The sequence below is a fragment of the Rhineura floridana genome, chromosome 4 (genome assembly GCF_030035675.1).
Source record: "Rhineura floridana isolate rRhiFlo1 chromosome 4, rRhiFlo1.hap2, whole genome shotgun sequence".
Lineage (NCBI taxonomy): Eukaryota > Metazoa > Chordata > Lepidosauria > Squamata > Rhineuridae > Rhineura > Rhineura floridana.
In genome coordinates, this window is record NC_084483.1 from 76,052,052 (window position 1) to 76,078,896 (window position 26,845).

Sequence of the window (26,845 nt, forward strand, 5' to 3'; positions counted from 1 at the left end):
TAATATTTGAATATGTCTGTCTGTAGATATCAAATGTATTCAGTTAAGAATGGAAGAAACTGAGTACAATAAGCATTACCTATTTTCTTGACAAACTGGTCCCAAAAGAGGCAGACTCGTGGTGGGTGGTGATACTATGCCCCAGGAGTGATTTAATACTGGGAACAATCTATCATCCCCCTGATCAAAATGCTCCCCCTGATCAAGATGCTCAGGGAGACATTGAGATGAGATATGAAATTGAGGAAGCATCCAAACTAGGAAATGTGGTAGTAATGGGTGACTTCAACTACCCAGACATAGACTGGCCACATATGTGTTCCAGTCACGACAAAGAAGCAAAATTTCTAGATATTCTAAATGACTATGCCCTAGATCAGTTGGTCATGGAACCAACCAGAGGGACGGCAACCCTGGACTTAATCCTCAGTGGGGACCGGGACCTGGTGCGGGATGTAAGAGTTGTCGAACCGATTGGGAGCAGTGACCATAGTGCTATTAAATTAAACATACATGTATATGGCCAATTGCCAAGAAAATCCAACACGGTCACATTTGAATTCAAAAGAGGAAACTTCACAAAAATGAGGGGATTGGTAAAAAGAAAGCTGAAAAACAAAGTCCAGAGGGTCACATCACTCGAAAATGCTTGGAAATTGTTTAAAAACACTATATTAGAAGCTCAACTGGAGTGTATACCGCAGATCAGAAAAGGTACCATCAGGGCCAAGAAGATGCCAGCATGGTTAACAAACAAAGTCAATGAAGCTCTTAGAGGCAAAAAGTCTTCCTTCAGAAAATGGAAGTCTTGTCCAAATGAAGAAAATAAAAAGGAACACAAACTCTGGCAAAAGAAATGCAAGAAGACAATAAGGGATGCCAAAAAAGAATTTGAGGAGCACATTGCTAAGAACATAAAAACCAACAACAAAAAATTCTATAAATACATTCAAAGCGGAGACCATCTAGGGAGGCGATTGGACCCTTGGATGATGAGTCAATGGTGTACTAAAGAACGATAAGGAGATTGCAGAGAAGCTAAATGAATTTTTTGCATCTGTCTTCACAGTGGAAGATATAGGGCAGATCCCTGAACCTGAACTAACATTTGCAGGAAGGGATTCTGAGGAACTGAGACAAATAGTGGTAATGAGAGAGGCAGTTCTAGGCTTAATAGACAATATAAAAACTGACAAATCACCGGGCCCGGATAGCACCCACCCGAGAGTTCTCAAAGAACTCAAATGTGAAATGGCTGATCTGCTAACTAAAATATGTAACTTGTCCCTCAGGTCCACTTCTGTGCCTGTCAGGCCCAGGATGTGACTCAGGAACCAGACCAACGGCTGTAGTTAATTCGTGTTTTATTAGGGTAATGTCCAAACAAAGACTGCGTTTTCTCATGAAGCAATACAGGGATACAGGTCCTGCGGCATTGGGAGAAAGTTGACAGAGCAAGGGACTTCTTCCCGCCTGTTCTCTAAGAAGGGGCCAAACGGGCGCGCAATCTTTCGCTCCTCCTTAACTGCCCCTCAGGTACTGCCCGCCTTCCCCCCCTTCTCTCCTGTCTTTTCAGCTGTCTGCGTGTGCGCGGTGAGGGGGGAAGCATCACCCCCTCCTCTTCTGAAGTTTCCGATTCCAGGATGGGGGATAGGGGAGGGGCTGATGGTAAACTGCCTCCCCGCTTTTCGGCTGTGAGCAGCCCTCCCTCTTTCCCCTCTTGCTCTGAGCCTGAAAGAGGGGGAGGCGTGAGAATGTCCAGGGAGGGCTCAGGCTCCCCGTTGCTAAGCGACCTTATCACTGGCAGTTCCTCTGTTTTGTCTTCGCTCCAAAGGGGGGAAGTTCCTCCCCCTTCCCTCTGCCATCCATCCGAATACTCTTCTCCCAACTCTCCGGGATCCAGCTCCCTGGGATTGGGACCCCAGCTCTGCCTTCCGACACCATCCCCCCTCCCAGGCTGTGCCCCCCTCCCCTTGTCTGGCTTGGGACGGTGGGGAAAACATTGATGGAAAAGTTTTACCAATTCTGGAGCATGCACATCAGCTGCATCTTCCCATGATCTGTCAGCCACCCCATAGCCTTTCCAGTGAATCAAGTACTGCAGCTTGTGGTGTCTGATCCTGGAATCTAAGATCTCCTCAACTTCAAACTCAAGCTGCTCATTTACCAGGAGTGGAACTCCGGGAGGTTCCTCCGGCCGTAACTCACTGGGAGGGGCGGCTTTCGTTAAGAGGGATCGATGGAACACAGGATGTATTTTAAACGTGTCAGGCAGCTTCAGTCGGTACGCCACGGGATTGATTTGAGTTTCTATTTCGAAAGGACCCACCCTCTTGTCTTGTAATTTTCTACATTTGCCCGGCATCTGGAGGAAGCGGGTGGACAGCCACACCTGGTCTCCCGGTTGAAGGGGGGGGCCCTCCTTCCTGTGCAGGTCAGCAACTCGCTTGTACTCCGTTTTGGCTTCGTTTAACTGCTGTTTCAGTGTCTGTTGCGCCGCTTGCAATTCCTTAAGGAAGTTCTCAGCTGCCGGTACCAGCATTCCTTCTGAGCTGCTTGGAAAGACTTTAGGATGGAATCCATAATTAGCGAAGAACGGGGTTTGTTGAGTGCTGGAGTGCAGAGAATTGTTGTAGGCGAACTCTGCAAAATGCAAATATGATACCCAGTCAGTCTGTTGATAGGACACATAACTTCGTAAATATCTTTCCAAAACGGCGTTCAAGCGTTCCGTCTGCCCATCTGTCTGGGGGTGATGGGCGGAGGAGAGTTTTAATTCCGTCTGCAACTGTTTCCACATTGCTCTCCGAAATTTGGCTGTGAACTGAGTTCCTCGGTCTGAGACTACGCTGTTTGGCAATCCATGCAGCCGGTAGACTTCTTTTATGAATAACTTGGCCGTTTCTTTAGCCTCTAAGGCCCCTGCACAAGGAAGAAAGTGTGCCATTTTGGTAAGTAGATCCACCACTACTAAGATGGCTGTCATTCCTTGGGACTTGGGTAGATCAGTTATAAAATCCATGGAGAGGTCCTTCCAGGGTTCGTGTGGGACAGGCAACGGTTGTAACAGTCCTGCTGGTGTCCCTGTTTGTGTTTTTGTCCGCAGACAGACAGAGCAGGACTTTACATAACTCTCAATATCCCGACGCATTTTAGGCCACCAGAAGTCCTTGGCCACGTTCTGAATGGTCTTGTAAATCCCAAAGTGTCCCGCTGTGATGGAATCATGACACTGGCGTAGGATTCTGAGCCTTAATTCCCCTTCTGGCACATATCTGGCGGTTTTGAACCATAACAGTCCATTTCTCCAGTGAAAGGTTACTTCTGAGTCTTGACCTTGTCCCGTCTCCTGCTGATATTTTAGCATGTCTGCATCTTCTTGTTGTGCCTTTTTGAGTTCCTCTTCCCATGAAGGCTGGCATACTCCCAACGTTAATTTCTCTGGCGGGATTACGTACTGAGGCTGGTCCTCGGATTCACTTTCTTTGTATTGTGGCTGTCTGGATAAGGCATCTGCTCTCTGGTTTTTGGCTTGGGCATGGTAAGTAATCTGGAAGTTAAACGTAGTGAAGAACTGGGACCATCTTATCTGTCTCTGGTTCAGCTTTCTGGCTGTTTGGAGGCTTTCAAGATTCTTGTGGTCGGAGCGCACTTCAATTTGATGAGAGGTCCCCTCTAGGTATTGTCTCCAGTTTTCAAAAGAGTCCTTGATGGCCAGCAGCTCCTTCTCCCAAACTGTGTAGTTCTTCTCTGCAGGCTTTAACTTCCGAGAGAAGTACGCACAGGGGTGCAGCTCCTTCCCTTCTTGGTCTAATTGTAGCAGGACCCCCCCCGATGGCAAAATCTGAAGCATCTGCTTCCACTACGAAAGGGTGGTTCGGATCAGCAAAGCGCAGAATGGGCTCAGTAGCAAACCTCTTCAGCTCCTCAAAGGCCTCGGTGGCGTTCTCTGCCATTGAAACTTCTTCTTCCCCCTTAAACAGTCAGTCAGAGGAGCTGTTAATTTGGAAAATCCTGGAATGAACTTTCTGTAATAATTGGCAAACCCCAAAAACCGTTGTACATCCTTTTTGGTGACAGGTTGGCCCCAGTCCAATATGCAGCTTACTTTCCCTGGGTCCATCTCCACGCCTTCCGCTGAGATTCGATTTCCAAGGAAGTCTAGAGACTTGAGGTCAAATCCACATTTCTCTAATTTAGCATACAGGTGATTTTCTCTCAGTCTCTTCAACACCGTCTTCACATGCTGGTCGTGGTCTTCCTGGTTCTTTGAGAACACCAGGATATCATCTAAGTAACAGATTACATACGTGTCCAACAAGTCTCTAAACACGTCGTTCATGAATTTTTGAAAAATTCCTGGACTTCCACAAAGCCCGAACGGCATGACCAGGTATTCATACTGTCCGTAAGCGGTCAAGAATCCTGTTTTCCATTCATCTCCCTCCTTCATTCTGATCAGATTGTACGCTCCTCTCAAATCCAACTTCGTGAAGATTTTTGCAGAGCGCAGTCGGTCCAGCAACTCTGAGATCAGGGGCAGCGGGTAGCTGTTGGGGATGGTGATCTGGTTCAATGCGCGATAGTCATTACAGGGTCTGAGTTCCCCCCCTTCTTTTTCACAAACAATAGTGGCGCTCCAGCAGGGGATTGTGAGGGGCGTATGAATCCTCGCCTCAGGTTTTTATCCAGGAATTCCTTCAGGGCCTCCCTCTCATTCTCTGTGAGAGAGTAGATTCTCCCTGATGGGATGCTGGCTCCTGGCACTAGATCAATCGCACAGTCGTAAGGGTGGTGGTGGGGGGGTAAAGTCTCTGCCTCTTTTTCATCAAACACATCTTTGAATTCTTCATACTTTGGCGGCAGGGTCACTTGCTCGATCTCTTGCACTGCCCCCGCTAAGGTGTTCTTGATTCCTTCAGGTTGACAGTTCTCCTGGCAATACTGTGAGGTGAACCACACCACCGCCTCCTTCCAACTTATTTTGGGTTCATGCTTTGCTAGCCAGGGCATTCCCAGAATCACCTCAAAGTTCGAGAGATCTGACACGTATAGCGAAATGAACTCTTCGTGCCCAGGGATTTGAAGTTTCACTTCCTCCGTGGCTTGTGTCACCCCTCCTGACTTCAGGGGTCTCCCATCGATAGTCTCCACAGCTAGGGGAGCGTCCAGTTTCCACCAGGAAATTCCATGACGCTTGACTAACTTTGCATCAATAAAATTTGTGGAGGCTCCACTGTCAATTAAGGCAGTGGAATTAAACACCACTCCTCTGGAAGTTGTAATCCGAATAGGCAAGACCAACACCCCCTTTGAGGGAGGTTGGATCGTTGGGGGGCCTTTATACAATGCTGCCCCCAGTCCACCGGCCTGCACGTGGACTGGGTGTTCTAGTTTCCCGACGGCTCGGCTTTCCCCCCTTTCAGTCCACAGTCTCTGGCCACATGGCCCGGCTTTGAACAATAAAAGCATAAACGTTCCCGGCGTCGTCTTTCCTTTTCTTCTTCCGACAGTCTTGGCCTAGCCCCTCCCTGTCCCTCAGTTGCATTACCTGCCATCCCTGCAGAGGGAAGGGTCTTGTTGCGGAATGCCGAGGCTGAGTATCTCGGGACCTCCTGCTTCCTTTCCAGGCGCCTTCCTTCCATCCGGTGATCTATCTGTAGGCATAGCCGGATGAGCCCTGGTAGGTCAGCGGGGGGGGAGAGGTCCTGGCCAACTCATCCTGGATTTCAGCATTTAATCCACTCCGGTACATAAACATCAGGGCGGTGTCATTGTAACCAGTTTCCTGGGACAGAATTTTAAAAGCGTTAGTGTACTCGGAAACAGTCCCTTTAGCTTGCTTCAGAGCGCCTAGTTGCCGCGCTACTGTTTCAGCCCTTTGCGGGTCTTGAAACATCTCGGTCATCTCCTGTATAAATCCTCTGTACCTTCCTAAGACAGTATCCTTTCTCACGAGATACGGAGTCACCCATTTTGCAGCTTCTCCCTCCAGGAGGCTAATCACGAAAGCTACTTTAGCCCCATCGTCTGGAAATTCCGTGTGCCTGACATCCAGATATAACTCACATTGAGCCATGAAGGTTGCCAACTGATCACTTTGTCCCGCGTATTTTGGGGGCAATCCAGTGGGAACCTTTACTACGGCAGCTGGAGGGGCTGTTCGCATCTGGTCTATTGTGGCCTTCAAGGTTTGATTATCCGTCTTCAGCGCCTTGACTGCTGCTAGCAGGGCTTGAACATCCGTCTGCAAATCAGCTACCTTACTCCTCAAGAGTTCCACTTCTTCCATCTCAGAAGTGGGGTTCGTCCCCCCCGCTGCTCCCTTTGACATCTTGTCCCAGTCAAGTGAAGAGAGCGTTGAGGGTGATTTAGGTGGCTCTGTCAAGCTGTCAGGCCCAGGATGTGACTCAGGAACCAGACCAACGGCTGTAGTTAATTCATGTTTTATTAGGGTAATGTCCAAACAAAGACTGCGTTTTCTCATGAAGCAATACAGGGATACAGGTCCTGCGGCATTGGGAGAAAGTTGACAGAGCAAGGGACTTCTTCCCGCCTGTTCTTTAAGAAGGGGCCAAACGGGCGCGCAATCTTTCGCTCCTCCTTAACTGCCCCTCAGGTACTGCCCGCCTTCCCCCCCTTCTCTCCTGTCTTTTCAGCTGTCTGCGTGTGCGCGGTGAGGGGGGAAGCATCACCCCCTCCTCTTCTGAAGTTTCCGATTCCAGGATGGGGGATAGGGGAGGGGCTGATGGTAAACTGCCTCCCCGCTTTTCGGCTGTGAGCAGCCCTCCCTCTTTCCCCTCTTGCTCTGAGCCTGAAAGAGGGGGAGGCGTGAGAATGTCCAGGGAGGGCTCAGGCTCCCCGTTGCTAAGCGACCTTCTCACTGGCAGTTGCTCTGTTTCGTCTTCGCTCCAAAGGGGGGTAGTTCCTCCCCCTTCCCTCTGCCATCCATCCGAATACTCTTCTCCCAACTCTCCGGGATCCAGCTCCGCGGGATTGGGACCCCAGCTCTGCCTTCCGACAGTGCCTGAGGAGTGGAAAGTGGCAAATGTAACGCCAATCTTCAAAAGGGATTCAGAGGGGATCCCAGAAATTACAGGCCAGTTAGCTTAACTTCTGTCCCTGGAAAACTGGTAGAAAGTATTATTAAAGCTAGATTAACTAAGCACATAGAAGAACAAGCCTTGCTGAAGCAGAGTCAGCATGGCTTCTGCAAGGGAAAGTCCTGTCTCAGTAACCTATTAGAATTCTTTGAGTGTCAACAAGGATATAGAGGTGATCCAGTGGAGATAGTGTACTTAGACTTTCAAAAAGTGTTTGACAAGGTACCTCACCAAAGACTTCTGAGGAAGCTTAGCAGTCATGGAATAAGAGGAGAGGTCCTCTTGTGGATAAGGAATTGGTTAAGAAGCAGAAAGCAGAGAGTAGGAATAAACGGACAGTTCTCCCAATGGAGGGCTGTAGAAAGTGGAGTCCCTTAAGGATCAGTATTGGGACCTGTACTTTTCAACTTTTTCATTAATAACCTAAAATTAGGAGTGAGCAGTGAAGTGGCCAAGTTTGCTGACACTAAATTGTTCAGGGTTGTTAAAACAAAAAGGAATTGCGAAGAGCTCCAAAAAGACCTCTCCAAACTGAGTGAATGGAAGGAAAAATGGCAAATGCAATTCAATATAAACAAGTATAAAATTATGCATATTGGAGCAAAAAATCTTAATTTCACATATACACTCATGGGGTCTGAACTGGCGGTGACCGACCAGGAGACAGCCCTCGGAGTTGTAGTGGACAGCACGATGAAAATGTCGACCCAGTGTGCGGCAGCTGTGAAAAAGGCAAATTCCATGCTAGGGATAATTAGGAAAGGTATTGAAAATAAAACAGCTGATATCATGATGCCGTTGTATAAATCTATGGTGCGGCCGCATTTGGAATACTGTGTACAGTTCTGGTCGCCTCATCTCAAAAAGGATATTATAGAGTTGGAAAAGATTAAGAAGAGGGCAACCAGAATGATCAAGGGTATGGAGCGACTCCCTTACGAGGAAAGGTTGCAGCATTTGGGGCTTTTTAGTTTAGAGAAAAGGCGGATCAGAGGAGACATGAAAGAAGTGTATAAAATTATACATGGCATTGAGAAAGTGGATAGAGAAAAGTTCTTCTTCCTCTCTCATAATACTAGAACTCGTGGACATTCAAAGAAGCTGAATGTTGGAAGATTCAGGACAGACAAAAGGAAGTACTTCTTTACTCGGCGCATAGTTAAACTATGGAATTTGTTCCCACAAGACGCAGTAATGGCCACCAGCTTGGATGGCTTTAAAAGAAGATTAGACAAATTCATCAATGGCTACTAGCCATGATGGCTGTGCTCTGCCACCCTAGTCAGAGGCAGCATGCTTCTGAAAACCAGCTGCCGGAAGCCTCAGGAGGGGAGAGTGTTCTTGCACTCGGGTCCTGCTTGTGGGCTTCCCCCAGGCACCTGGTTGGCCACTGTGAGAACAGGATGCTGGACTAGATGGGCCACTGGCCTGATCCAGCAGGCTCTTCTTATGTTCTTATGTCCATTTAGATAGTTATGCCGTATCCGATACCTTGCCAGGAAAACTATACCAAATAGTAGTAACCCTTACCTGTTGTTTTAGTTTTATTGCTGTTTTGATGTTGTGATACTTATATATTATGACTTTGTACATCGCTCAGAGTGGCTCGGTTTCCAGCCAGATGGGCGATAAATAAATCGCAGAAATAAATAAATAAATAAAATACTATTTAGATTTTTTAAAAAATCATGCTTTATCATAAAAGGAGTAGTACATCTCCCACCCCCTGGCTCTTAGAAGCTTTTGTAACAATGAAGAGGTTTCAACACTTAATTTGAAATGAAACTCTCTTGTAATTTAAAATGCATCTTCATCTTTCCAATAATAAAAAAATGTGAAATTTCATGAAGTGGATGTACATCTAATTATGAATGATGGTAATTAGTACAAATTTTTCTAACAATGATTTTTTTTTTTTACAATATCCCAGGCAACCATTTGATGCTTATGAAACTCTCAGTAATGAATGTGTGTACTTTTTCTTTCTCTGTGCTAAACTGAAAATATACAGGAGGTGCTCAGATTCTTTCGGTTTGCAAAAAGAAACTGGAAGAAAAACACTTTGAAATATATAGCACTGAAGAAAATAATACAAAATCTAAAGAAGGATCTACCATGCAACTATACAGGGTAACAGGCATGGAGAATAGAAGTATCTCAGAAGAAATTTAAATGGAAAACATAATGAATCACAGAAATTGTCCCAAATACTCTTCAGAAGAAATTTAAGCTATAGTCTGTTTCTTAACTTGTCAGCAGGATGCCTACTAGAGGATGGAAACTGGCCTGGTGAGGGTTTCTACCAAGTATAACCCCCTTGTAGAAAAACGGGGTGAAGTCAAATAGACTTTCCAGTCAAAATCCCACCCTCCCTGCAGCCTACATAAAGGGCATACATACAGGAATGTATTGGACAGCACCAAGAGGAAGCCTGGAAATGCAACTATTGAACAATTTGCCAGAACTCAATAGATTCCATCCACTTATCGGAGTATCTATTTTTGGGCTTGTGGACATACTGAAGAAACTGTTATGGGTGCCCTTCCCCCCACATATCTATGTCAGAGGCTTTTCTATTGTCTAGAATAGTGTGCTGCTTCCAAGTTTATAATAATAATAATAAATTTTATTTCTAGGCCGCCTATCTGGCCGCACAAGCGGCCACTCTAGGCGGCGTACAAGATCAATTAAAATACAACATACAAACTACATAAAAACCCAAGAACTACAATATAAAACAAAACCGAACCCACCCCTAGCTAAAACCAATAAAATTAGGCTACCCCAGGGATCTTGTAGGCCTGCCTGCATAGCCAGGTTTTCAAGGCTTGGCGAAAACTTGGCAGGGAGGGGGCATGGCGAAGATCATAAGGGAGAGAGTTCCAGAGGGTGGGGGCCACGATTGAAAATGCCCTCTCTCTGGTCCGCACCAGTCTAGCTGTTTTGACTGGTGGGACTGAGAGAAGGTCTTGAGTGGCTGATCTAGTCAGGTGGCATATTTGTTGATGCTGGAGGCGTTCCTTCAGATAAGCTGGGCCGAGACCATATAGGGCTTTAAAGGTTAGTACCAACACCTTGAATTGGGCCCGGTAAACAACGGGTAACCAGTGTAGATCTTCTAACACCGGAGTGATGTGATCGCGGCGACGGCTGTTCATAATCAAACGTGCCGCCGCATTCTGTACCAGCTGCAGTTTCCGGACCGTTTTCAAGGGTAACCCAACGTAGAGCACATTACAGTAGTCTAAGCGAGAGGAGACCAGGGCATGTACTTCCCGTGGGAGAAGATGGACAGGCAGATAGGGTCGCAGCCTCTGTATTAGATGTAATTGAAACCAAGCTGCCCGGCTCACTGCCAAAACCTGAGCCTCCATGGACAGCTGGGAATCAAGGATGACCCCGAGGCTGCGGACCTGGTCCTTCAGGGGCAGTTTTACCCCATTGAGCACCAGGTCTAAAGCTCCTAATCTTTTCCTGTCTCCCACGAGCAGCACCTCGGTCTTGTCAGGGTTTAGCTTCAGCCTATTTCCTCCCATCCATTCACTTACTGACTCCAGGCACTTGGAAATGGTCTCCACAGCCAACTCTGGCGAGGACTTAAACGAGAGATAGAGCTGGGTGTCATCCGCATATTGGTGGCACCGCAGCCCAAATCTTCTGATGATGGCTCCCAGCGGCTTTACATAGATGTTGAATAGCATGGGGGCAAGGATAGAACCCTGTGGCACACCACAATTGAGAGGCCAGGGGTCCGAGACCTTATCCCCCAATGCCACCCGTTGATGTCTGTCTGAGAGATAGGAACGGAACCACCGTAGAACAGTGCCCCCTATTCCCATTCTCTCCAGACGATCTAAAAGGATACCGTGGTCGATGGTATCGAAAGCCGCTGAGAGATCCAGGAGGACGAGGAATGCATGTTCTCCTTTATCCAATGCCCTCCTTAAATCACCCACCATAGCGACCAAAGCTGTTTCAGTTCCATGACCAGTCCTGAAGCCAGACTGGAATGGATCCAGATAATCTGCTTCATCCAAGTGTGTCTTTAACTGTTCGGCCACCACTCGCTCGATGACATTGCCCAAGAATGGAAGATTAGAAACTGGGCGAAAGTTGTTTAAATCTTGGGGATCCAAGGAGGACTTTTTCAGAATGGGCTTTATTACTGCCTCCTTGAGGGCTAATGGCACCACACCTTGTTCTAAAGAAGCATTCACCACTGCCTTGATCCCTTCGCTCAGTTTCTCTTTACAGCCCAAAATGAGCCATGTAGGGCAAGGATCAAACAAGCAAGTGGTTGGCTTCACAGTAGAGAGCACCTTGTCCACTTCCTCAGAGGAAAGAGGCTGAAACCGATCCCACCAGACCGGAATGCAACTGGCCGACTCTGGCACACTTCCTGTATCCACGGCATACAGAATCACACTCTTTAGGCGCTCAATTTTATCAGCAAAGTGTTTAGCAAATATGTCACAGGAGGCTTTAGAAAGTTCCATGGGTTCCTGCACAACTGGACCAACCAGGCTTCGGACCACTTGGAACAACCTCCTGGGACAACACTCTGCGGACGCAATAGAGACAGCAAAGAATTCCCTCTTTGCTGCCTTCATTGCCACTTGGTAGGCTGCAATTGCTGCTCTAACCAGTGTCCGATCGTCTTCAGAGTGCGATTTCCGCCACCGGCGCTCTAGTCGTCTCACCTCCTGTCTCAGACCCCGCAACCGTGGAGTATACCAGGGCACAGTCTGAGTTCTATTCAGGGGGAGAGGATGTTTCGGAGCCACCCGGTCAATTGCCCCGGTGATCTCCCTATTCCACTCCATCACCAGGGTTTCGACCGGGCGACCTTCAGACAACTCCAAATTCCCCAGTGCATTCAGGAATCCCTTAGGCTCCATCAGGCGCCTGGGACGGACCATTCTAATAGGTCCCTGTCCCCTGCGGAGGGTGTGCGGCAATGAGAGATCTATATTTACCAGATAGTGATCTGACCATGACAACAATGGTTAACAGCAACAGCCCCTATTTTCAGAGCACTTCCATCCCCTCCCGAGACAAACACAAGGTCAAGAGCATGACTGGCTACATGGGTGGGCCCCGTATTACTAAGGTGCAGTTCCCAGGAAGTCATGGTTTCCAAGAAATCCCAAGGAGCTCCTGTGAAAGCTGCCTCAGCGTGCAGGTTAAAATCCCCCAAAACCACTAGGTTAGGGGACAGAGCCCGCACATCCGCGACAACCTCAAGCACCTCGGTCAGGGAGTCTGCTGTGCAGCGGGGTGGGCGGTACACAAGCAGAATTCCTAAACTGCCCTTTGGGCCCAACCTCCAGTACATGCAGTCAACAAACGTGGTCTCGTGGAGAGGAGGTCTGGTAAAAATCAAAGACTCCCGATAGATAATTGCCACACCCCCTCCCCGCCTACCAACCCTCGGCTGCTGCGCGTACTGGAACCCGGCTGGACACATGGCCCCAAGCACCGGGGCTGAGGCCTCGTCCAGCCAAGTTTCCGTGATGCACAACAGGTCTGCATTCTCATCCACAATCATATCGTTGATGAGTGATGTCTTCTGAACCACAGACCTGGCATTACACAGCAGCAGTCGAAGGTCGGATGGAGTTGTACATCCCCCAGCTTTCTTCTGGCTGTGAGCAGGCCCGGAACAGGGGATGGATATAATGCATCTATCCCTCGTTCCCCTAAATTGGCATGGCCTGCCACCTACACCTTTCCAGCGTCTGCCGCCTAGCCTCTTAATATTGTGGCCCCCCACCCTCCCCACCATAGCCCTCTCCACATTCAGTGGAGCAAATAAAGGGACCCTGCAGGTGCCAGGGAAGGTCTTTGCAGACACCATGTGAGCTCACACTGGAGAATCCTGGATCTGGAGTATCTTGGGCTCAAGGTTTTCCTTCAGACTTAACCCTAACCCTCCCCCAATTGTTTCAGGGCTAGAGGCCACCACACTAAGCACACATTGAAGGAGCAAGCCCACTTCTTCCCAGGAATCTGGATCTTTGGAAAAGGCATAATGATTAGGGAGGAAACAAGGCCAGAGTGGGTGAGTTGAGCATCCATCTCCATTTCCCTCGCCCACTAAAATGTTTGGTGGGACTCCCCTCTTATCCACTACAATGTTTTTTGGGTCCCCCGATTTATCCAATAATTATGAAGTGCCAATTTAAGATGTGCAGATCTAAGATGCCTACAAGAGTTACACACAGACTTGCTCCAGAAGTTACTTAGTAGTAATTAGTACACTTTCTGTAGATATGCAGAAGAGTACAGAAACGACCCATCTCCACGGCATACATATTCTCTTCTGTGAAGAAAAGCTTCATGTACCAATTCCACCCTGCAAAGCGGAACATTTCCGTTTGTAAGAAAGCACACTGGAGCTTCTGGGCCACAGCCTATGGATGTGCTCTTTTTATCAGTTTGATGTGCTCACGGCAGCAGGTGTTACACCTTTCAAAGCCAAATACTTTTATTACTATGGCTCCTTCTGTACTTTACATATACCACTTTAAACAGTTGTGGTTTCCCCCCAAAGAATGCAAGAAACTGTAGTTTGTTAAGGGTTCTGAGAGTTGTTAGGAGGCCTCACAGACCTACAATTCCCAGAGTGGTTTAACAATCAGTTCCTCTGCCCAGGGAACTCTGCAGCTAGTGCAGAACTTAAACAGCCAGATTACTGACTGAAGGTAGGAGATTTGATCATGTAACATCAGTCATGGTCTAACTGCATTGCCTGCCAATTAGTTTCCTGACTTAATTCAAAGTGCTGGTTTTGACCTATAAAGCCTTATGTGGCTGAGGACCCCCAATATCTTAGGGGCCCCCTCTCCACATGAGCCTACCTGGACCCTGTGTTCATCATCCGAGGCCCTTCTTCATGTGCCCCCTCCAAGGGAAGTGTGGAGGGTGGGAAAGTGACATTGGGCCTTTTCAGTGGTGATGACATGATGATGATGACCCTAAATGTTATGAAGGAATTTACTATAAAAAGCAACAATTTTATAACAAAACAATGCTAAACTGAGCATAAACTAGCTGTGGTTCTTGTATACCATGCCCAAACTGTTAGCATTTTATATATACATACTGTATATATTATGTAGAACACAGAAATGGATCGATGCAGCCCAGTTCCCACCATTTTGTGAGTGCTGTATAAACACTTAAGTTCTATTTTCTGGAAGTTCTCTAGTTAATCAGCCAATGTAACACTTTATAAACCACCTTTGTAATATTATTAATCATATCTATTGCGTACAACCCCAAATAATCATTTACTAGTGGTCATGTTAAAAGGCTGTTTGTTAATAAACGTTTGAACGTTCACTGCAAACTTTAAATAATTTTTCATGCACTGAGAGCCATATTACTTTTGCAGAAAGCATGTTTTTTTTAAAAAAACTCAGTTAAGTATTAATTATGCTTGAAATAAAAAAACACTCCATTCAGTTAAACAATTTGCTACATATTCTATTCTTTCAAAAGTCAAAGGCTTCACTTTTAAGAAGTCAATGCTAAAGACAGTTCTCTAGAAAACAGTAGACTCAGATTTTGTAGACATCTCACTTGAGCAGGCTTTTTTTAAAAAACCATTTAGAAATGAAGGCCTTTTGGGATGAATAAAACTCCTCCCAGGTGCAGGAGCTTACAAGAAGCCTACAATGCAGGTTCAAAAAGTCACTTTCATAATGAAAAGAACCTCTATGCTCTACACTATTAAGTAGCCTAAAAGAGGCTTTTAGTTGCTGTATTATCTGAAGTAATGATAGTTGATTTAGGAAAGAGATAATCTGCTACCTTTACATAAGAATACTATAACAATACAGAAAGGCTCTGAACAAGATTATAGGGAAGTTTCCATGGCAGTAATTGATAGACACAAAAAACAGTCTTTCATCATTAACTCTGAAAAGTTACAGTTTGGTTCGCTGGCTTTGCCACCAAGTCCATACAACTCACTATTGCAATTCAAATGACTTGTAACTTGCTAGGATTATGTAATTTAACGGAAGCATGAATTCCATACATCAAATAAACTTGGAAATTACAGGGAGAATTATGATAGAACTGTCAGGATATAATATCATAAACATCCTGAAATATCTAACAAATCCAATTTACTACAGACAAAATGTAATCATGTGATGCAAAAAAAAATAAGCAAAGATTTGAATTAAGATGTTTGCACCTGCATGCCTTCCTTCTCGTCTTAGAATTTGGTTAAACATTTTTTTCTTGCTAGGTATACATCCTTACATCGATAATAAAAGACTATTATAGGGTGGTGGAGAGAAGACTTAGAGAAGGCACTGATGACATTAGTATATACAGTGACCTGGGTACCGCTTCTTATAACTGAACCAGTTTTTGTTATTTCAAGAATGGGAGCACTGGTTTCGCTACATCAGTAAAACTGTACAAGGACAACAGAGAGGAGGGCTAGATGTTGAATTCCACAGTACACAGCTACACATTTTTATTACAGGGACAACGCTAGGACAGCTGTCACCATTCCATGCAACGCATACACAAGCTCTTCTGTTAACATAAGGCGGCTGAAGCATCCTGACCTAACCCTGGTCTTGCTCAGAATGAACCCCATTGCAGTCACCAAGCTCATATAAAGCATTTGTGTGCAAAACATCACTCAAGGTGTCAGAATAAAAAGCCTGACAGTCAGAGTGTACTGATTCATTACAGCAGAAAAAAAACTTCACTGTTACAGATTACCTTTACTATTACCTTTACCCTTCGACTATTTTTTTAAAATCTTCAACAATAAAGTCATCAACTTTCCTTTACTTGTTGGCATTTTCTTCTGATAGTCTCTACTGCTAGGATTCAAAGGGTTTTCAGTCATTTGAAGGAGAAAATATCTGTGCTACTTTTTCCATGTTGCATGCAGTATGTTACAGCAAAAAGGCTGTGGAAGGACAACTTATGCATTTTCAAGCTAAACAGAAATGATGTCCACCAGGAGACAGGGAATCTGCAGTCTGCATAAAGAACTGGCATTCCATGCAATGACCGCGTAGAAAATAGCAATCCATGTTCTACTAATGTGTCTCATTTTCCAGTTTCAGTATCTCCGTTTGTCCAGCCTCTGCGAGCTGAGATAAGAGTCTTTTATAGGCTTCTCTGTAAAAAAACAAAAGTATATAACGTTAATTAAAATCAGTGTCATGAAGCTTGAGAATCAGTCATGTCATTCTTAGGCTATTTAAAGGAAATTTAAGGGAATCAACCACAGAACCATTCCGAACGCCTGGGAAAATGAAATAATGCTATATAACCTATATAACTATGGGCCGAAAGTTGACTGACAACCATGGCCAATCACCTCCTAGCACCTCTGGGCAATGCTTGTTTTGAAAACAGTACACCAGGAATAGGGCACCTTTTTCAGCCCAAGGGCCACATTCCTTCTGGGCAACCTTCTGAAGGCCACATGCAGTGGCGAGCAGGGTCAGAAGCAAAAGTGGGCAGACTAACAAATGTACATTTTACGTTTGTACAGTAGGCTAGTTTCTACGCACACCCTCTCTCTATCCTCCATCCAGAGAAGCAAGAGGTACTATCAGAGTTTAAAAGACACATTCCAGCTATGAAAAAAACACTCAAGGAAGATGTGAAGGCCAGACAGAGGCTTGGAGGGTGACATTCAGTCCCCAAGCCTAACGTTTCCCAACCCAGCTATATACCACAGACTCCATCTAATATTAGCCAAATCTGATGCTGATGGAGGTGCATCAGGTTACATGGAGACCAGATGAATATTGTGATACAAATGTGAATCTGCTGCAACAGCTGATCCCCTAGCCTGATCACCCCAAATTACCTTATAATTGAAGAGAAAAATACAAGCTGGATAATCAGCAACTTTTTTTTTTTTTAGCAGCCATGACTTATGTGTCAAACTTATTTAGTAACAATTTGTTTGACCTTAAGAACAGGACTCTGACAAGGCAAAATGAGTGGAGACAAAACTGGCTTCTCTTTCTACTCCTGTAGCCTGAAGAAAACATCAGTATAGTTTCAAAAACGCCTAATATGTTAGAATGGCAGGAGCTGTGAGGAGAGAACTCCATATAAAGAAGCTCTCGTATGATAAAAGTTATTTGTGAAGAACAGCAGAAATAATATTTTATTTCCTTTTAAATCTGAGAATCTGTTTTTCGAACATGTACAAAAAATCCTTAGATTAATATTAGGTGATGTATAAATGTAGTGGGGAAGAGCCCGCTATATACACAAAGTTTGTCTGGAAAGTAGTGTACAAAAAAATCTCAATCAATATGACAAGAGTCTACACAATTAAAAAAAGCCTTGTGGAATGATCTGGCTCTGATAGCAGCTTATTGGTATATTTTTTAGAGATTTTTAAAATGTATTTATGTGAATATGCAAAACATGAAACAAAACATGAAAAGGTTTCCATTACATAAATCTAATATTTGTTAAGTATCTAGATAGAAGTTAACTGTGGAGAAATCCAGCCGGAAAGAAACCTACACTGTAGTTTACATATGCCTTTGGTAAAGGGAGTGAACTTCTGTTCATCACCCAAAAACAACAGTAACGTACCTTTGCATAGCGTTTCTGCCAAAACCTTGTTTGCACTCTGAATTCCTCAGGGCCCCTGTCGTAGCAGGAATCAGGCTGATAACTAGAGACTGGTCCAAGACTGCCACTGCTTCCAAGATGCTGTAAACTTGATTATCATAAACAGTAGTGTAATCCTGGATAAACTGCCTGAAGGAAGAAAACAAGGGCATTTAGTGCAAGGTACAAAAATTGGTTCTTAGAAAACAAACTCTACCGAAGAAATGTGTATTTTTATTTGAAAAGGAGTCCAGGGAGCACACAGGATCAGATCTAGAGACAGAAAGAAAAGGGGAGGGGTGGTTTTTTTTAATTTAAAAAACTAAAATCTAACCACAGATCCAGCAAGTATGTAAGACTGATTTCTTCAATACAACATGCACTGGAGAAAGTACTCAGCAGTATGCCAAACCACAGTTTGTACTAGTCACAATTTAGAACCATGATGAAAAAGCACTTTATCCATTTCTGATACCACAAGTCATCTTGCATCCCCAAGTGTCATATGGGTAAGTTGACAAAATCATGCACAGTCATGGTCCATGTTAACTTTACGACATTTGAATTTCAAAGGAATAATGAGACTTTCAGTCTTGTTGAAGGTGTGTACCAAATTTAAATGAAATTCTCTGGCCAAAACATTAACCCTTTCCTTATCTTTAATAGCTCATCATGTCGAATAGATATTTTAATCTGATAAGCAACCTAAGATGGAAGCTCCTTTGTACCCATTCTTAAATGGACTCTATGTCAAAAAGAAGCACTGTAACTATCCACCTGACTATGAGAGTCTTCCTAGCATTGGCTAATTCTGAATTCATATCTTAAATTAGTTTAGGCCCACTTGGAAAGCAGATTAGAACATAGCCACAGAACCAAAGCCTCTCCAACCCTAGCATCCCCTTTGGCTGAGACCCTTTCTTGGCCCTGCATGAGTCGGCTAGAGTGCCCATACAAGAGGGTGTGTATCCATATGCAAGAAAAGGGGAGGGGAGAGAGAGAGAGGATCTGTCAAGTTTCTAATTGTCTTGGGGTCCCTATGTTTGTGTTATAAACTTTTGAGAGTCGTGTCTCTCCGCTTGAATCCAGTTATCCACATATGGTTATCCTCAGGCCCAGACCACTGGAATGTTGCACCTTTAAAGACATTAGCAGAACTTTACTGCAGCTGGATACTTTCCCCAATGCTATTGGAAGCTGGTGCTCTCTTTAAAAAGCCTCTCATTATCTGGTATTCTAAACAGCATATTCACAGGCAACTCCCAAAACTTTACACACACTAAAAACCCATATTCAAATTTTCAAGAAACATTTCCATGTCAAAAATATTGATTACTGAATGGCAGAATAGTTGCAACACCTAAGTTACATTCTGAGTAAGAGTTTACTCAGTTTAGTATAGTTCAGTTTAATTTATAACTACGAACCTTATAACAGTTATAGTAAAACATGTAACTGTATAGACATATTTCTTCTCTTTTGAGTCCAGGTAGATCCACTCTCTACTTCAAACAGATAGTGCCTCAGTTTGACAGTATCTCAAACTCTCTTGTTTATGACTAGGTCAAATCTCTAGGCAGCATTAGGCTAACAGGGGTGTGAGAGGGTGAATGCAAAGAAACCCCCGGCACAGGGTATAGCAGGCTCCCCACTGCAGACATTTGCCCTCTAACATATGAAGGAGACTGGGCTCGACACTAGGAAAGCAGCAAATCGGGCAGGACCAGCCTGTGCATCTCTGCTCTCACTCACTCAATTCTAATCATACGAGGCATCTGAATGTCTAAACAGGGCTCAAATAATATCTGCAGATGATACAGCAGGAACGGAGAAAAGCACAGAGCGATGATTTCACAAGAGGAAAGCAACCTACACAATGTGGAGGAGACGGATGTGATGTTCCTGCTTATAGTGTAAATATGGTAAGTGCTGTTTATATAGAAGACATATGGTAAGTGGAGTGAAAGAGGAGGGGGGAGTACATGAGCAGTAGAATGCTGGATGATTGGCTGAGCGTTTGTATGGCTGGGAGTATAAATGGAAGAATGACAGTTGAATGAGGGTGGATGTTGGGAGTGTGGAGAAAGAGGTGTTTGAGGGTGGAGGTCAGGAGTGTGGAGAAAGAGGGAGTTGGAGTTCTGATTAATAATAAGTCAAGTACAAAACAGGAATAGATGAAACCATACGCTTGTGAAACATTCTAAAACTAATCTTGTTATTTCTGATATTTAATAAATACTTATTTGGTTTACCAAAGGCCTGATCCTTGGCTGGGGGATATACATACCAGAAGGGAGGGCAAGGTAATTACCAAGGCTGAACAAAAACAGTATCTAATGGTGGCAGCGGTGAAGGGAGGAATAATAACAATTCAAGTATCCAGAGCAACCCAGAGTTGTATGCGTTATCTATAAAGATACAAGGGGGTTGGGAACAGCATAAGCACGCAGTCACAAAAGTAACCAGCTAGAGAGAGACTCAGGCAAAGTCTCTGGGAGTATTGGTTATAGGACGTGACTGGTGGTGCTGCCTAGCAGGGGGATCTAGTGAGATCTGTGCTAGAGCGGAGTGAGAAACTATATAAAGGACGGTCCGGACTGGTGGTATCCCTGGTGGTGCCTAGTGAAAGGCAGTAGCCACAAGCAGGTGGGAACCTGACAGGGAGAACCAGGGAAGGGCGTCACATGTGGTGGCTGTAGTGGTGGGATACGAACAATAGAGAGTCTCTAAAAGTGGTGTGGCTAAAAGAAATAACAAATAAAGATTACTTGTGAGAGTGACTGGCAAAGAGTGTGTGGCAAAGTGCGAGTGAACTAAAAACATGGCTGAATATATAAAGATGAAAAGAGAGGAGCTGGTGGAGAAGTGCATAACATTCAATTTACCTCACGAGGGTAAAGGGGTAGATGAATTGCGAGTAGCATTGATAGCATTCGCATCTGTTCAACAACAACAACCTGTCAGAGAAGAGAACCCAGAAGGGTACTCAAGCAATCCCGCTTATATAGAGTATTTGAGAGAGAAGTTAAAGTTGGAAACTGAGAGATTGAGGATGGAAGGTGCAGAGAAGGAAAAACAGCGGGAGTTGGAAATTGAGAGAATGAGAATGGATACTGAAAGAATGAGAATGGGGTTTGAGGAGAGGGAGAAGCAACAAGCATTGGATGCTGAGATACAGGTGGAAAAGTTAAAATTTGAAAGAGAGAAGTTTCATTCTGATGAAACAAGAAAGGACAGAAATGAAACCAAAATAAAGGTTACACCAAAAGATTTTGCGGTGTTTGAACCTGGACAAGACCCACAGATTTACCTCAACACCTTCGAAAAGGCAGCTCAGATGTGGGGGCTACCGGAGGATAAATATATGCAATATTTATCAAATCTGATCAAAGGGGAATTGGCAGAGGTATACCAATATTTCCCCTCAGACAGGCCCGTCACATATGCCAAGTTTAAAGAGGCAGTGTACAAAAGATTCAGACTGGGACCTGACTACTTTAGGAAGTTATTTCGAAACTGTCAGATCCAAGCAGGGAGGTCTTTTGTGGAACTGGGAGCAAAATTGATGGACATATTTGGAAAGTGGATGGGAAGTGCCAAAGCTCAGTCAGTGGAAGAGGTGAAAAGCCTCATGATACTGGATCAATTATACCATCAGTTACCACCAGAAATAAGGCTCCTTGTCAAAGACCGTTCCCCTACATCTGTTCAAGAGGCCGCAGAGTTGGCAGATCACTTTGCCTCCAATAGAACTGGCTGGGTGGGGAAAACATCAAGAGAGTTTAAACGCAGATCATATAATGGTGGCAGAAAGGATGTGGTACCACAGCGAGTGAGTCCTCCAATAAAGTCTGAAGGGCACAGGACACCCCAGAGTGGATCTGTGTACCCTAAAATGGAGGAGAAATTATGTTATAAATGTGGTAGACCGGGGCACCTACGTTTTCAATGTGAGGTTGCCAACCCCATTGGTAATCCTGCTCAGGGAAGGGCAGTGAAAACAGAACCAAGGGAGTTAGAAACAAAGAAGGTTCAGTTGTGCCAGATAAACTGGACAAATGTAAAAGACTTTGATTCGAGTCTGAGGGAAGAAGTGAGTGTGCAAGGGGCAAATTATTGGGCATTGCTTGATACTGATGCCGCTCAGACGTTACTGAGGCCAGATTTGATAAAATCTGAGGAAATATTACCTCAGGAAACGGTGACAATCCAAGGAGTGAGGGGTGAACCAGAAAGCATACCCATGGCCCTGATAAAATTAAAGTGGAGAGGAAAGGAAGAAATATGTAAAGTAAGTATTAATGCCCAACAACAAGAACCAGTGATACTGGGAAGAGATGTTATGGGGGCACAAGGAAAAATATATGTGGTGACCAGACAACAACTTGGCAAAGCAACAGAAACCATTTTAACAGAGGCAGAAGAAAACAGGGTGGAACCTGTTATCGAGCCTAAGGTCGCCATAGCAACCCCTGGCAGGCCTGCTAAAAGAGACAAACTGTATCGAATGGTCTCTAGTGAAGAGGCAGAGCAGTTCAGGGAAGAGCTGGATAAGGATGCAAGTTTGAAGCAAATGAAGGACCAAGCCCTTACACAAAAGATTCCCTTTACTAACAATCTGAGGAATCAAATTGTGTGTGAGAATGGGATTTTATATAGACTGGATGCCTGCTGAGAGAGAATGAATGTGAACCAGTGAAACAATTGATGGTACCTAGCAAATACAGACCCAGATTGCTAGAGGTAGCCCATGATGTCCCATGTGCAGGGCATCTTGGAATAAAGAAGACCAAGAAAAGATTGGCTGCACACTATTATTGGCCAAATATTTCTAAAGACGTAAAACAATATTGTTTATCTTGTGACATATGCTAAAAGGTGGGGAAAAGTGGAGTAAAGACAAAAGCACCATTGAAGCCACTTCCTATAATAGGACAACCCTTTTATAGAGTGGGAATAGATTTGGTGGGCCCTTTTTCCAAACCCACAAGGCATGGCAAGAAATATCTATTGGTGGTGGTGGATTTTGCCACCAGATACCCAGACGCTGAAGCACTAAGATCCGTGGAAGCCCCTGTAGTGGCAGAGGCTTTATTAAAAATCTTTATGAGACTGGGTTTCCCTCATGAAGTGTTGACGGATCAAGGCAGTGTATTCATGGGAGAAGTGATGCAATGTATGTGGAAGTGTTGTGGTCTAAAACATTTAAAGACAACTACTTACCATCCAGCAACTAATGGGTTAACTGAGAGATTCAATGGGGTTCTGAAGGGCATGATAAGAAGTTATGTTCAAGATCACCCACAAGACTGGGATGAACGTTTGGGATGCTTCTTATTTGCATACAGAGAAGTCCCTCAGGAGTCAACAGGCTTCTCACCCTTTGAACTGATGTTTGCTAGAAAAGTGAGGGGACCTTTGGAACTGTTAAAAAATTCATGGGAAGGGACCCTGGGAGAGTACAAAACATCTGTAGTCGATTTTGTATTAGACTTCCGCAACAAATTAGCATCAATGATAGAAGTTGTGCAAAAGAATTTAAGTCAAGCTCAGCAGAAGCAAAGTTACTGGTATGATAGAACAGCCAGAGAACGTGTGTATGATGTGGGAGATATGGTTATGGCATTCATACCCAGGAAACACGATAAATTACAGGCCAACTGGGAGGGACCATATACCATAAGGGAAAAGCTTGACACAGTGACGTATGTGATAACCACAGACCAATTAAAAAAGCATAAAGTGGTTCATGTAAATATGTTGAAACCTTATCACACCAGGGATGCAAAGGTGTTGCAAGTTACCTTATTCCCTGAGGGAAGTGGGCCTGAACTTCCAGATTTGGTACAGGAAAGCAAAGCAAAAGGAGGGGTAGATCAATTGGAATGGTCGGAGGAGCTGAAGGAAGAAGTCAAGAAAGAGATTCTAAGAGTTTTAAAAAATTATGGGGATCTCTTCAGCAATAAACCTGGCCGAACCAGTATAGCCAGACATTCAATTGATACTAGAAATCATGCCCCAATCAGATCTGTTCCGTAACGTGTGAATGGGAAAGTTTTGAATGAAATTAGAAAGGAGGTTGAAGACATGTTGGAACTAGAAGTGATCAGGGAAGCCATCAGTCCCTGGGCCTCAAGTATTGTACTGGTTCCGAAAAAAGATGGAACCACAAGGTTTTGTATTGATTATCGTTTAATCAATAAAATTACTGTCCCAGATGCGTATCCTATGCCTAGGGTGGATGCAATGTTAGAGCTATTGGGAGCAGCAACCATTATCTCTACCATAGATCTGTGTAAAGGATTTTGGCAGACGGAATTAGACGAGCAATCCAGAGCCAAAACTGCCTTCAGTACACCAGATGGGTTATATGAGTTTGTGACTTTACCCATGGGACTGAGGAACTCACCAAGTTCTTTTCAGAGACTAATTAATACTGTGTTGCGAGGCATGTCAGATTTCGCAGTGGCCTATATAGATGATGTGGCCATTTTCAGCAAGTCGGTGCCTGAGCATGTCCAACACCTGACAGCAGTATTAGAGGCATTTAAGAAAGCAGGGCTAACAATAAAAGCCAAGAAATGCCAGTTTGGGTTGAATGAAGTGATCTATTTAGGACATAAGGTGGGGAGTGGGAAAATAACCCCCTTATGGAGCAAAGTTGAGGCAATACAATCGTGGCCCATCCCCTTAACTAAGAAACAAGTTAGGGCATTTTTAGGTGTGGCTGGTTTTTACCGTAAATTTGTAAAAGATTTTGGGGAAGTTGCAACCCCCTTGCATGAGCTAACAAGGAAAAAGTGTGCTGAGCGTGTGGTGTGGAGGGATGAATGTCAAAAGGCTTTTGACCTTCTGAAGCAAGCCTTGTGCCAAGGGCCTGTATTGATAGCACCAGATTACTAGCAACCATTCATCGTGGCTACGGATGCGTCGAACCTAGCGCTGGGAGTCATCTTGCTACAAGAGAGAGGAGGCACCAGACATCCAGTGGCGTATCTTAGTCGCAAGCTGACATCGAGGAAGAAGAATTATACGTCGGTCCAAAAGGAGTGCCTAGCGGTCGTGTGGGGACTGAGCAAGTTGCGCCCATACGTGTGGGGACGAAGATTTACAGTGACGACGGATCATCAAGCATTGTTATGGTTACAGACTATGAAAAATCATAACACTATGCTGCAGAGGTGGTCCTGGGCTCTACAAGATTACCAGGTGGACTTCAAGTTCATAAAAGGCAAGGACAATGTATTGGCCGATGGACTTTCAAGGCAGGTGGCTGGGACTGCAGTGATGTGACCCAGACATGGGTGCAAAAAAGACATTTTCCCCAGACTTGTTTTTTATTGTTAACGCGTCGTATGAATCCTAGAGCAGGAATAATACTTTGCTGTTATTTTAAGGGGGAGGGGAAATGTGATGTTCCTGCTTATAGTGTAAATATGGTAAGTGCTGTTTATATAGAAGACATATGGTAAGTGGAGTGAAAGAGAAGGGGGGAGTACATGAGCAGTAGAATGCTGGATGATTGGCTGAGCGTTTGAATGGCTGGGAGTATAAATGGAAGAATGACAGTTGAATCGGGGTGGATGTTGGGAGTGTGGAGAAAGAGGTGTTTGAGGGTGGATGTTGGGAGTGTGGAGAAAGGGAGTTGGAGTTCTGATTAATAATAAGTCAAGTACAAAACAGGAATAGATGAAACCATACGCTTGTGAAACATTCTAAAACTAATCTTGTTATTTCTGATATTTAATAAATACTTATTTGGTTTACCAAAGGCCCGATCCTTGGCTGGGGGATATACAAACCAGAAGGGAGGGCAAGGTAATTACCAAGGCTGAACAGAAACAGTATCTAATGGTGGCAGCGGTGAAGGGAGGAATAATAACAATTCAAGTATCCAGAGCAACCCAGAGTTGTATGCGTTATCTATAAAGATACAAGGGGGTTGGGAACAGCATAAGCACGCAGTCACAAAAGTAACCAGCTAGAGAGAGACTCAGGCAAAGTCTCTGGGAGTATTGGTTATAGGACGTGACTGGTGGTGCTGCCTAGCAGGGGGATCTAGTGAGATCTGTGCTAGAGTGGAGTGAGAAACCATAAAAAGGACGGTCCGGACTGGTGGTATCCCTGGTGGTGCCTAGTGAAAGGCAGTAGCCACAAGCAGGTGGGAACCTGACAGGGAGAACCAGGGAAGGGCGTCACAAGGGACAGCTCCATGTCGGACATAATATGCAACCATGAGTAACGATTATTCTAACAGCTCACAAGTTACTCTCTGTTTTTATGCCTGCAGTGTGTTCTCCCCTTTCTTGTTGGCCAATCCACACCACACTCTGTTTTTGCCAAGAATGGAAGTACTATAAACAATCAACATCAAATTATGCTGGGGATAATGAATTGCTTAAAAGAACATGCTTTCCGTCAAATGGTTGCAATCGTTTCAGTGCCAATTGGCCAGTTTTCTACTTACCTAAACACAGAAGTCAACTGGGAGGCAAGCTCTCCTCCTGACCCCACTTGGCAGCCCTTTACAATATACTGCAGAATCTCTGTAGACAGTTTTTTAACTGTAGGAAACAAATCACATGGAGCTTTATAACAGACAATAGAGGAGAATAGCCCTAGGAGACCATATATGCTTGCTTTTCCCCACTTTTTTTTTTGAGTGGCACCAGCTTAAACTGATGCGAAAGGCTTGTTCTATTACTACAGAATAAATGACAACTAATAGTATCATATTTAGCCTGCAATCCTAGCACACTTTACTTGGCAGTAAGCTTTGTTGAACTCAATGGGACTTACTTCTGACCTTACTTGTATAGGACTGACCTGTTGGAAACATATTTTTATTAACTCTTTGTTCTGTGGAATGCAGACCTATAGGACAGCTAATGGGAGCTGCTGTTGTAGAGAGGCTAAAAGTGTGAAACTGGACGTCTGAGCACAGATTTCTGCCATGTACTCGTATTAACCCATGGCCCAGTTTGCATGTTAACACTAAACCATGGTATAGCACTATGTGCATAAGCAGAAAGTGACCCACGCCAAGCCTGTCAACATAGTTACCCTTTTCTTCACATCTTTAAGTTAAACATACCCAGCACCTTAGCTTCTTTGGTAACTTA

General features: G+C 44.6%; 1 protein-coding gene across 2 annotated transcripts in view; it reads right to left on the reverse strand.

Moving 5' to 3' along the window:
- Nucleotides 1-15,572: 15,572 nt before the first annotated feature.
- MMS22L (MMS22 like, DNA repair protein) overlaps nt 15,573-26,845 on the reverse strand; it is a 143,959-nt gene continuing 132,686 nt past the window's right edge. For both annotated transcript variants that reach the window (XM_061623391.1, XM_061623393.1), the window contains exons 23-25: nt 26,191-26,287; nt 17,706-17,873; nt 15,573-16,259 (exon numbers count right to left, since the gene is read on the reverse strand). In XM_061623391.1, the coding sequence (XP_061479375.1) occupies nt 16,178-16,259; nt 17,706-17,873; nt 26,191-26,287 (347 nt within the window). In that variant the 3' untranslated portion in view covers nt 15,573-16,177. The remainder of the gene's footprint in view (nt 16,260-17,705; nt 17,874-26,190; nt 26,288-26,845) is intronic.